The sequence below is a fragment of the Limulus polyphemus genome, unplaced genomic scaffold (assembly GCF_000517525.1).
Source record: "Limulus polyphemus unplaced genomic scaffold, Limulus_polyphemus-2.1.2 Scaffold1382, whole genome shotgun sequence".
Lineage (NCBI taxonomy): Eukaryota > Metazoa > Arthropoda > Merostomata > Xiphosura > Limulidae > Limulus > Limulus polyphemus.
In genome coordinates, this window is record NW_013666992.1 from 224,843 (window position 1) to 237,874 (window position 13,032).

Genomic DNA, 13,032 nt, shown 5'->3' on the forward strand with positions numbered 1-13,032 from the left:
TAATCTTAAAATGAAAATTACTTTGCATGTTGGATAGGTAACATGCAATAAGAAAAAAGCACATGAAAACATTGCTTAACAAACCTTAAGACTAAATAAAAAAAATAAAAATTGATATTTTGTGAACAAAAGCATTGTAATGTTTACCGATACTCTGCCAAATTTTGTTAACACATGCTTACTAATTTAAAAGTTATAGCATCAAAACTATTACAAGCACAAAATGGTTACGAGGTCAGTCCCAGGGACCGAGCCCGTACTGAAAGAGTTAATACACAAAATCTGTGTTAGAATATACAAAGATAATTTCGTGAATCCACCAATGTAGGAAGATAAAAATAGAAAAAAAACAATAAAATAAATTACAAATAAACAACATTGGGAAAGCCCAAATGTGTAGGAAGATCATAATGGAAAATAATTTGTTTGTTTATAGTTAAGCACAAAGTTACACAATGGGCTGTCTGTGAAAACCTGGTTTCTAGCATTGTAAATCTGCAGACATACCGCTGTGCAACTGGGGGCAATGGAAAAAAAAAGATAAATTACAAATAAACAACACCAGGAAACCCCGGATGTAGGAAGACCATAATGGAAAAGAAAACAAGATAAATTACAAATAAACAATAACAGGAAATCCCATAGGTAGGAAGCTCATAATGGAAAATCAAACAATAAGTTACAGATAACAAAATACCATATACATAGGATTATCATAATCAAAAACAAAACAAAGATAAATTACAAATAATCAATATGATAAAACTTCTTATGTAGGAACATCATAATGGAAAAGAAGAATGAAGATAAATTACAAATAAACAACACCAGGAACCCCATAAGTAGGAAGATCATAATGGAAAACCAAACAAAGATAAATTTCAGATAAACAACACATGAAAACCTGTATGTAGAAGGATAAAAGAAATTTGAATTATATCTTTGAAATGTCATAAATAAAACTGTGAGAATGAGGGAAATTTCCCATGTGGATAGATTGAAACTAGCAGACTGCAAGTTAACAAAAAATTGCAAAATCATGAGGAAAAGTCAAACACATATAAGATTACCGAGCAAAAAATTTAATATCCCGAATAACAAGTAAATTTTGCAAGATGTTTATAATTATGAATCTGATAAGGAAGGTTCAAAAGAAACAAATACTTACCGAATAGTGGAGTTGCTGGTTGCAGCTAATAAAGTGGTACTAGGAGCAGGCATTGCTGATAGAACAGTCACAGGAGTTGCTTTACTAGAATCCAACTGTTTTAAGCAGGTTCCTACAAAAGGGTCCCAAATCTAACAGAGAAATACATAGACTAATCAATTTTGAGATGTCACCAATAAATACAGTCATAATAAGAGCAGACCTAAAAACATTTTTTTTTTTGTTTTCATTCAGACATGACCGGTCATGACGCTATGTATTTTTGTCAGATAATATGAAAATTGAGAGAACAAAATAAAACTGCAACACATTAAACTTATTGAGTATGTATTTATAATAATCAGATATAAGAGATTATACAGAGGAAAAAAAGCAGTTACTTCATTTGAAATGTTTTGTGTAAAATTAGATAAATAATGCCAGTTACATGTGTAGAGCTTCAACCTGTAGAGAAAAGAAGGCTCAGGGTATCATATTAAAAATTATGACTGGTTTCCATTACTTACACAAATGATAATTTCAGTTTTCAGGCAAAGAGGATGAGTTCATTTCAGATTTCCAAATTTAATTTTTATATGTCTAACTTAGTCTTTCAGGTTAGAAGTTAGAATAGGATTAAATAAAGCCAATAAATATGAACTTACATAACTCAAGAAATCATAAATTAAACCTCTCTATACTTCACTACATGAATACAGTCCATGTCACCAGGTCGGGTCACATTACATCTAATGACCGTGCATCTTGACAATAGCCCTACAGTTAGCACAGTTTCTATTGCAAAAAGCTTCATCATTAGGCTGTCATGTTCAAAATTCACCACTTCTTCCGGCAAGGATCACAGTTTTCCAGTGTCCATTTCAGCAGTCCATTCACACAGAAATCCATGGGAACTGCATCCGACAAATTGAAAAGTACGTTTTCACATGGAATAGCAAGAATAACAGTTTCATTCTCCAGCTGCTTGAATTGTGTGACAGTTGAATGCAGGGTAAGACTGGAAGCTTTATTTTGGTGTACCCATCATGTTGGCTTCTTTTTCCACTCAGATATCCTTCTTGATTATGGTGTACTGTTGTCTGGGACATGTGGATGACATCTGTCACTGACCTGTATTTGTGGATTCTAACCTGTTACAAGATAATGCATTTTGCTTACCAAGGCTGGAGTACAACTTGTTACAGGTCTCATTCTGAATTGTCCTGGTGGCCCAAATTGATCCATATTCCTTTATTTTCCAATGCCAATATATACAGCGGATATCCCCATCTTTGAAATTCTAATTCCCCGATTTAGATAAATCTGCACGATCTGAATGTACGAATATTTTGCATTGAAAATAGCTTTCTAAAAGCGATCAAATTTTTGGTGGCACTGTAATATATAAGAGAAGCCAAACAAAGTAAAAATACAGTTCTGATACATGCCATTCCACCATAACTTTATATCAGCTTTGGTTGTCATGTGATTTACTAATTTGCATATTCAACATTATTTTGATATAAAAAAACTCAACCTTGTATATCTTTATTCATAAAAGTTCATTTTTAATACAAGTTTCTGAACTCGGGTACCAATTTTACATGGATGTGTCCACTCTTGAATTCTGTTAATTTTGCCCCTAAAAACTGTATCACCTTTTATAAGTCTATGCCTACAATTTTTCTATCTTACCATCTGGCCTGCTTGCTGGATAACTCATTGGGCAAAGCTCAGCAAATTTTCAAGCATGTTGATCAAATAATGATGACACACAAGTTGGAAACTGGTTTCCTCATTTTTTCTTTTTCTTTTGTAATGGGACTTGCCTGTTGACATGGCATTCTGAGATGTTCTGCTAGAATGTAGGATTGAGTGAAAATCCAGGCAGTTGCTTCTTGCTTGAATTTTGGTTTTATTTTTGCTTAATGAAGTTGTACACTTTTCTGCAACATTAAATTTTTTTTTCTCCCATTGTCTTAGTTACAGAAATTTATGTACCATACTTTGTGTCACTTTCTTTATTTCAAGTTGAGATGATTTTCTTACAGCTCTGCATCACAAATCTTGAAAACTTAAACTTCCCATTTTGAAATCTAATAACATGCCTGCTGGTTTTGAATGTAACTTAGAATACCAAAAATTCAACTATTAGGAATTAACTGTTTTTGTGGAGCTTAGGCCAGACAAGTTCTTCCATTTTTCATTTGAATTCTTTTGATTTTACACGTTTTGGATTTTATTAGAGTTGAAAAGGTCTTTAATGACTTTGAAAAGGAAACAGCTATTGGGGTTGAACTACAGCCTGTGAATGTAATACGGTCTAGGAAATGTTTTCTCCTGGATATGGGTATTTTGTTGCAAGTCCAAAGGGCCATGTCTGTATTTTCAATTTGGTCTTATGGTCTTCCAAGCTACTTATTCAACTGATTGTCTTGCATTTACTTCAAACCTGTGCAAGAGGATGACTGTAATTTGCAATCATCAAGGCAACAATAAACCTAGCTGTTGAGAGATCAATTGAGACAGCCTCTACAGAACTCACACATAATCACCAACCAGTACAACTGATCTTCAATACTGGCTGTAGTCACTAGTAACCAGAAAATGGGCTGAAATACATTTAAATAGATCAGTAATTATTTTGCTTGTAAACTGAAGGTCTCTGCCACTTCTTTAAGAGACTCATCTCTCACCTATGTCAAACTTTCAAAGTTGAAAAACATGACTGAGCAGTCAGCCAGATTAGTTCTGCTAATCTGAAATGAGATCTGTGAATCTATTTAAATGCTGAGACTTCCACACTGAAAAGAACTGTTGACTTTCTGGGAAATGGTGCCTGAACCATTAGTAGAGCAGAGGAGACACAAGCCTCAGCTTTCACTGCCACAATCCAAAGATAGTTAAAATAAGCAGATTAACTTATTAATTTTTGTGGCATGGCAAAATATGACTTAGCTTATGTCTTTAAGCATTTCAGTTTTTGTGATTGGCTGAAAAAACTAAAGTCAGAAACAAACAATGCAATAGCTGATTTTGGGCCTCAATTAATCAATGCTTGACACTAAGACATTTGAGAGAGAAGCAATACAGTGTACAGGATAAAGTTATGACCAATTTATATAAAAAGATTTAACTCAGTGACAAATAAAGAAAAGAAAAGCAATATGGCAAAATTATGCAATTTGAGAAGTTAAAAAAGTATCTATTAAAAATTTACAAAACTGGCAGGTACATAGCAGAAGCTATTATCAGCAGAAAGTATAAATCAATCAAATGCAATAAATGTTAAAGAATACAACTAATTTTATATCATATATAAAAAATAACTGTCTAGTTGTTCTTTCAGACACTAGGTTTTTTTACTACCATTACTTAAGAAATTTGTAAAGGTATAAATTCAAAATAATTTGTGTATTTGTAAATATTCACATATTATTGAATGAAAGTTAATAATAAAAATCCAATAAAATCTATTTATTATCAATCTTAATTTTAGCTAAAATTAAGTTAATCACAAAATGTAACGTACATGAACTGTACTGTCACAGGAGCCCACAAGTCGAAGTGACTCCAAGAAAGTAACACTAAATACAGACTTTTTGTGATGAAGGTAGGTCCACTGACATGAAGATAATGTGTTTCCATCTCCACAACTTCGTAATGCCCATAATTTTACTGTTTTATCTTTGCTCCCAGTGAGAAAAGAATTCTCATTATCCAAGATTTCAATGGCTCGAACTCCACCTGTGTGACCTAGGGGATATATTTCATGGTTTTATATCAATGTCAAGGTTAATTGCTTGATCAATGTTTGAAATACACAAAGACAAGATAGAACACATGCATATAACAGATACTTACAACATGTGCTATAATACTAATTTGTTTACACGATACTTACAAGAAACTTTTATCCATCTAATTAAATGATAAATCTTTTTCAGTACTTTCTACTATCTTACTTATTTTCTAATATTCTCATAGTGATTTAGTGTACAAAATGAAAATTATTAATTTTACAAAATAAAGTCAAAAGCCACAAAATTTAAATTTATTTGAAAGTGAAAACAATTGTACAATTACTGGTTACCTGTGAAAGCCTGTAATTTAATTTGTTTAAAGTTGAACTTAAAATCTTTGTCACTACGTCCAATTTCATGTTCCCAATAAGCTAGCCAATTTCCTTTCAGGTGTCGTTGATTGTTGTCCATTTTTCTAGAGGGGAGGAGGAGAAACAAACAAAAAGACAAAGCTTAACACTGACAGAACATCAATAATTTACTTATAAAAAATATTAGAAATTCAAATGAGATATGGCTTCCAGCACAGTGTAAGGTGGTGCCTTATACAAGAAATTCCAAAACCAAAGTCATACATACGATGAACAGTAGTTAGATTTGGACATTTTTAATTTCTTAATCTTCTATAGATGGTTTCAAAAATATTTCTGTGTATTTATGAAGTTTAATCTTTTACAGTCCCCCTTGAGGGCAAATTACATAATAGTTATGTCTAAACTTTTCAATTCACCTATAAAATAAAACAATAAATAAAATGTTCAGATTTAGAATATTTACTTGATATACATTTTATTAACAATTTGTTTTAGAAATGAATAATTAAAAGCAATTCAAACCTTAATTCTGATCTCACATTCAAACACAAAAAGTAACAAGGTATATACCTTGTTTAAAGAGCACATAATGTCTTTTGGACACTAATTACACATGTAGATTACCACACAGCATGTACAGAGCATGAGAAAATGTTTGATGTTGTACAATTGTATATTTATTATATTTTTGATAATTGGTTGAAAACTGTTTATTCTTATAATCATTATATATACATTTATTATAATTATTATATTATCAAATTATCAGAGCATATAAAGGAAAAAAAATTATAGAAACTCAACAATTACTTCATAATCATACTAATGTCAAATTTTGGCATCTCTGCAGTCCTTGTATTCTCTGACATGGCTGAAGTAACTAGTTTTTCTCCTCCCACTACCAGATGGCTCTCTTCACCAAGCTGAATGTCAATACGATTTCCAACAATAGCAACATTTTTGCCAAACTCTCCACTTGCTATACCTTCCTCCAGGCCTACAAGAAAAAAAAACATGAAAGTTATAATTTTCCTATATGGTATGTTCTGCTTTTCAAAATAGGTTTTGTGATCTCCCATTGCACTGTCTTGGGTGTAGCAGTCTCTCCAGATTCTCCAACACACTTCTTCCCCCCTTTCTTCCAGTGGAGTACGGGAGTCCTTACCACTTACCAGTTCCAAGCTGCTGGGGCGGTTGACCATAGAGGCAACCTGCTGAATGGGTTCCACAAAGAAGGCTATAACCATTCAGTTCAGAGTAGGGTGGTGGTGTTCTGCCAGTGTAGAAGGAGTTACAAAATCCTCCAGATGAGTGACATGCCCGGAGTGAGATGCCTAAATGCAGTTCACCACTCCTACCCTCATGTGGGTGTCAGTTTCCAGCAAATGAGGTTTTAGAGATCGAGTGAACCCATCACATAAGCCTTCACTCAGGTTTCAGGTTGTCCATCTTCCTCCCTTGACTGTCTTCTGTGTTGTTGGTCGCAGCATGTCTACGTGGTCTATTTATGCTTCTGTCCTGGGCATTCCCTCATTCTCAGAATTACGAGGATGTTACAGACTTGTGCACATTTCAGTCTGGTTTCGCAGTTGCGGGGGTTGATTGCATGCTATGGACTCCCCCTTGGATACCAGATGACACATTGCTGGGTCCCTAACTCAATACTCATCTCATGATGTTTCCTGGAGTTTATATTATATGTACATTCACGACTCTATGGCTTGAGGTGAATACAGTATGATCCTCATCCTACCCTAACATGGATGTCGGTACCCAATGAGTGAGGTTTTGGATGTAGTTGACTTACGGAGTATGGTCCAACGTGCCCTAGCACTATACACCATGGGGGGCATCTTCCATTACCCACTGTCATCATGTGGGATTGAGTGTATCTGTTTCTCTGATTGGGATCACATTACTGACCTATCCTCTCCCCCTCGTGCATGTGCTCCCTTCATATTCAGCCATGTTTTGATCCCATCTGTTCATGCCGAAGAGATACCTGGTTCATAAGTGGTGTGGTGCCCCTCCTCAGATAGTCTTTTCTGTTTCTCTCATTCCCAGTTTTGTCCTTCGGATGTTTTCGGGGGATAAGCCTGTTCTTTCCTCGCATAGGTCCGTTCTCCTTTTCAATGTGGGATTCAAGCTAATCTTGTGAGTGGAGGGAAAGTACTGTATTGGAAGTTATAATTTTCATATATGAAAACGTATTTCCGATAGGTACTTCCCTTCACTTACACTTCCCACCCTTCCTCCCCACTATCTTCCGGTGCTCACGTCTTCTGCCAAACTTTAAGGTGATAGTTCGGTAGTGGTGCGTGGAGGGAGTCACATGTGTCACATGATAGTAGTGCTCTCCTATTGGTGGAAAGTCGATGCATGATGATTTGCATGAGAGACATGTTGGAACTTTGGATTCCAACAGAGGGATGTGGAAAGCTCGTGGCATGCATTTTGAAAAAAAGTTCACATATAGAGGGCAGTACAAAACTGGAAAAGCTAATCTTGTGAAAGGGGAGAAGGTACCGTAACGGAAATCAAAATTCACTATTTAAGATTCCACTACTTTAAATTACTACCCATATATATGTATAAAAACTAACCGCCCAATCAACTGAACACCTCACAAGGTTAGAAAAAAAAAAAAAGAGGCTAAATTTACTTATAAAATACACGAGTTCTTTCATAAAAAAACTTTAGGTCTGACAACAGCTTGATAAGGAACTAATGGAATATGTATTTATTAACTATTTATCAACGTAGAATTTCACACATTCAGATTAAATCATATGACACTAAAAACTTAATCAATATATAGTTAGAACAAAATTGAAATACTGGTAGAAAATCATGAAAAACAGCAGTGAACATCTACCTAAAGAGGGCATCCTCTGATGACTCTTTGACAACTTTTCTGTCTCATCGGAGGAATGAAGACCTGATGCTTCATTGGATATTTCATTGTCGTATGTCATACAAAGGTGCCGGATCAACTCATCATTTTTCAAGGTCTGTTCCATATGGATTCTGCAATATTTAAACAAGTATAAGTTGATTAAATGAACCAGCTACATACTTCAATGGATTTATCAAGTCTGTATAAGCTCAATTTAAAAATTACCATTGTTAATAGAAAATTAATCATTCTTATAAAAAAACAATAATACTGTAGGAGTGAGCATTTTTAAAAGCAAGTTGAGAATCTAAACTTGTATTCAAGCAAAAATGGAATCAAATTTTACTCATATCTATAAATAATCAAAATATTTTACACTACGTTATTTTTAAAGAAAGAAGCATACAGAGTAAGTTAAACATACTTACCCTCCAGCTAACTTACAAAATGGAATGTATGAGAGATATGCTAATTCAGGCGTGAAGACTTGTTTAATTTCTTCTAAGGCTTTTGCTCGGATTGGATTTGAGGGAGAAGACTTTTCCCCTTTAGTGTTTGGTGTCTGAAGATTTAAAGTGTCACTTGTGGTTGGTTTTTCTTCTAATTTCAAGAGAAATTTCAAAAATAATCACTATGTTAAAAAAGGAAAATGCATATATATATAAAAAAAACAATTATCAAAATCATGTTCTATACAGATGTTTTAGAAAGTTCTACAAGAACATACAATGCCTTGCCAATTTTGTGCAGTAAAATAAAAAATTGGACACATCTAATTTAAGTGAAAGACTAAGCATTTGGTGTCAAGAGATCAAAGTGAGATGAAAAAGAAGCTTGAGGTTATAGAATATTTAAAAATCTTTCCCATAAATTTTTTATTTATTAACAAAAATCTTTCAATATATAGCTTTTATTTAAAGTGTCCCATTTTTACCTTTTGTTGGTGGTGATAAGCTATCAATGGATGTTTTACTTCCAATTATCAAGTTACTGATGCGAACAGGAGTGCCAATTGTATATTCATTGGTTTGTGAATTTTTCTTGATCTCCAGGTAGTCTTCAGCAGACTGAGGAGTACCTCCTACAACCACATGATATAGAATAATTTTCAAAACTTTCATGACTGACTTTAAGATAAATGAAAATTTTAGATTAACTTTAAAATTCGTACAACTTTTAAAACATTTACAACAAAAACGTTCTGATTTCTGGTAAATTCTCCATATATTAACATTTAAAATGGGAACTTTGAAGTCTTCTAAAAATATTTTAGTATACTTTTAACCACAAAGTTATATGGTAGTAAACTTTATTCGGGTCAAGCAAAGTTTTTGAAAGAGAGATTGTCACTGAAAATAACTTGTTTAAAGTGACTTCACAGTCATGAAAGTATTTATCTTGAAGCTGATAACTCTGTGGTAGTAACTGAAGTATTTTCACCAGTACTTAGTATTAAAAAAAAAGCATCATCACATAAAATGGTTGCATTGTTGCAGCTCTATTATTCTAAAAATCCTGTTTATCTTATCATGTAGTTTCATTTAAGAGAGGAAATTTTGGTGTAGTTACTATAATGTGGTCCAATGCCTTCTTATCATGAACAAACAAAGCAACTGAAGTGAAGTGAAAGAAATATAATTTTATCATGTTTAAGAATCTATTTATATTTAAGATCAATTCAATATACAGCCATGATTTCTGGAAAGTACACCTAAAAATTAACTATGGATTTGTAATAAGCTCATCTTATTTACTTTCCTGAGAAATATAAACTAAAAAGGCTTCATCATTCCTGAAGATCAATTAATTTCTTAAATTACAGTTAGTGTTAAACATAGATGAAAACATGCAATACAACTTGAATTGATTTATTAAACTCTGGATTTATTAATACTGTAAATTCAACAAAGACTTATAAAAAACATTCAATAATTACCAAAGAGAAAAGTATTTGAGGTTGACAGCTCAAGTTTATCATTATTTTCATGGTTTTCATAAGCTCGATCAAATGAAGCAAAAAACCTTTGGAGTACTAATGACAAATATTTACGGGTCATCTCGAATCCTATACGAAGTCCAAGCATATATAGACTGTCTATGAGCTTATGTGTGACAATGGTTCTAGATTGAACACCTCGAGGAAAAGTGATTCGAAGAGAAGAAACTAGTCGAACTACAGGATAAATGATGTCTTTAATGATAACATCCTGTTAAAAAACAAAAGCAGAAAAAAAAAATCATTGAAAAATGCAGTTCATGCCTCAAAAAAGTTAAAACAAATATTAGTAGTTCTCATTTTACTGTAGATTTATTTTAATTCCTGCTCTACAGTTCAATATTTACAATGCACTTAAAAAAAAAAAAAATTAATGTATTCTGACCAAAAGAAAACTAGCTGAAAACCATTATAATGGAAGATGTTCTTATGGACTTCTACTAACTCCGAGGATGAATTTCCCTGTAATTATAAGTGACTCTCTCTCTCTTGCGAGAGCAAAGACTGGGACCAAGCATTATTAATTCTCTTTACAACTCAGATCAAAACACATGGTAGTGTGTTGTGTGGCCAAAACAACCTGCAGGATACATTGTGTGTTATGAACAGGAGTGATGGTTTTCCACTTTCTGTAGTTCAGACTATGGTAATCCAAACTATAACATATTTTTCAGTGGATGTGTTCTACTGAACCCTTACTTTACATACCAAATTTCAAGGCAATCCACTATGAAATACACAAAATATAAAATCTCCAATATCGATTGAATTTCATACTTTTTTCTTTTCTTCGCATCAAAGTACAAAAACTTTATTTGATAGAAAAACATACTTAACTTTCATGGATTTTTTCAAATTTGGTACACTGATAGATACTTATAATCTATAATTGTCAAATTTGGTCTAAATATAAGGCACATGTGCAAAGTTATTCAACAAAATCCATTCGATTGTGACCAAAATTTTTGCACATGCCTACGCAAAACATCACGTGAGCTATCAGTCTAATAGTTTTACTTCAACTTCACCTAAGAGTAGAGGTGAACTGTTTTTAGTTTTTTTGTCATTCAGATCAAAGACAGCTGATTTATAGCAGCAAAATTACAAGGTGAAAGCATGTGCAGATACATAGTATTGGCTAGGCCAAGCAAACTAGATTAGCAATTTCCAACTGATGTTTCCAAAGGTATCATATGAGTAGATGGTTATTATTCATTATTTATTGCCAACTTTTAAGCACAAGTTTACTAAATTTATCATTTTTCCTACACTGAAGATTGCTTTACAATAGACACTTACCTTTCTCACATAAAAGCTTTTCCCGATCTTCATCTGCCCTTTAATGCATTAAAAAAAATGTATTCTTGTTTGACTCACTAGCCTTTATACTCCCTTGGTTCAAGCTGATCATTTAGCATGCATAGCACATGCAATGATCATCCACCAATAGGAGCATGAAACACACTCCTGGAGCAGCTGGATCCCTCTGGATTACATTTTAAGTACTTCACTTTCTCGATTGGCACCATTCAACTTGGACATATTTCTTGCTTAATTTCAGTCTTTAATACTGACTACACATGATTTTTTTTAATGTGTGTGCTTTCATTCTATCTTGCATTATGTTGGGATATGGATTTTAATTCTCTGTTTCACACACATTGCATTTTATACAATTCCTCAACTCAACCATAAGGACAGGGATTTCTCTTGTAGCTGGTATTATGAGCAGGAAAAGAACAAAATCCACTCAACTGTAAGAGCAGGGAAGAAAACCACGTTCACCCAGAATTATGAGTAGGATGTGGAACATCTGCCCAATCATAGGAACAGAGTATCATATGTCCCACAACTGGCATTAAAAGGTAGCCTAAGTTCCCTGAGCAGGGAAAATTCACCCTGTTACCAAAATTGCCAAGATTGGGGGGAGGGGACCTCCTTGAACAGTAACCTAAGAAGGAGAAGGTTCCCAGCTTTGCCCTCCTCTCAAAAGAGTGCAGAGAGAAATATTGTTACTACATGTATGCAACAGTCCCTAAAAAGCTTCCATGGTCCACCACCCCAACAGCTAGGAACTGGAAAGTGGTAAAGACTCCCAAACTCCACTTGAGGAAGGTAGAGTAAAAGGCAGAGGGGAGTACAGAGGAACGACACACCAGAGAGAATGCAATGGGTGACTACAAAACCCTATTCTGAAAAGCAGACTGTTCCCAATTTATTCAATTGAGGGAGCAGCAGGGATGGGCAGAAATCCCCTTCTGCTATAATCATGATAGTCCATGAGTGGCAGTCTGGAAAGTACGGAATAGATATATAGATATATATACGAGACACACACACCATTAGGTAAGCTGCTAGTGGTCTTGCAGAACATCTGATCTTAACAGTGTGTGTTATAACCTTAAAAGTAACTGACCAAGCAACACTCACCACCAAGCTGGATCTGAATATGTAACAAAGACATAAGAATAATACAAGTATTAAATAACTGCTAGCAAGAAAGAACAAATTAAATGGAGAAAAATTGGTGCCTTGCATTAAAAAAAAAAGCAAAATGTTCCGAACTTTACCAAGATGAGGATTATAAGTCATATTTAACAATGTTTAAGAAAGAATAATTCAGAGCAGAGTTTCCCAAACTACGGGTCGCGACCCACTGTTGGGTCACAAGCGGAATGTTAGTGGGTCATAAAAAGTTATACTAGAATTACGCATTAGCTTCTATTAAACGCTGTCTGTCAAGATAGTTCAAGACTCAGGCTTTCATTGCCAGGCTGTTGTTGTATCAAGCAGTATGTTAGTTTTGACGAGCTTAACGAATCAGGGTTGATCATGCTCTACAATTTAATCATTGTCATCGTAAAAAGGAATCAATT

General features: G+C 33.9%; 1 protein-coding gene across 5 annotated transcripts in view; it reads right to left on the reverse strand.

Annotated features, from left to right (window-relative positions):
- LOC106463341 (WD repeat-containing protein 81-like) overlaps positions 1-13,032 on the reverse strand; it is a 78,598-nt gene that overhangs the window by 10,785 nt on the left and 54,781 nt on the right. For 4 of the 5 annotated variants that reach the window (XM_022390816.1, XM_022390819.1, XM_022390818.1 and 1 more), the window contains exons 19-26: positions 10,097-10,367; positions 9,095-9,241; positions 8,589-8,760; positions 8,140-8,291; positions 6,075-6,261; positions 5,241-5,365; positions 4,680-4,903; positions 1,169-1,299 (exon numbers count right to left, since the gene is read on the reverse strand). In XM_022390816.1, the coding sequence (XP_022246524.1) occupies positions 1,169-1,299; positions 4,680-4,903; positions 5,241-5,365; positions 6,075-6,261; positions 8,140-8,291; positions 8,589-8,760; positions 9,095-9,241; positions 10,097-10,367 (1,409 nt within the window). The remainder of the gene's footprint in view (positions 1-1,168; positions 1,300-4,679; positions 4,904-5,240; positions 5,366-6,074; positions 6,262-8,139; positions 8,292-8,588; positions 8,761-9,094; positions 9,242-10,096; positions 10,368-13,032) is intronic. The other variant, XM_022390817.1, reaches the window with a different exon arrangement.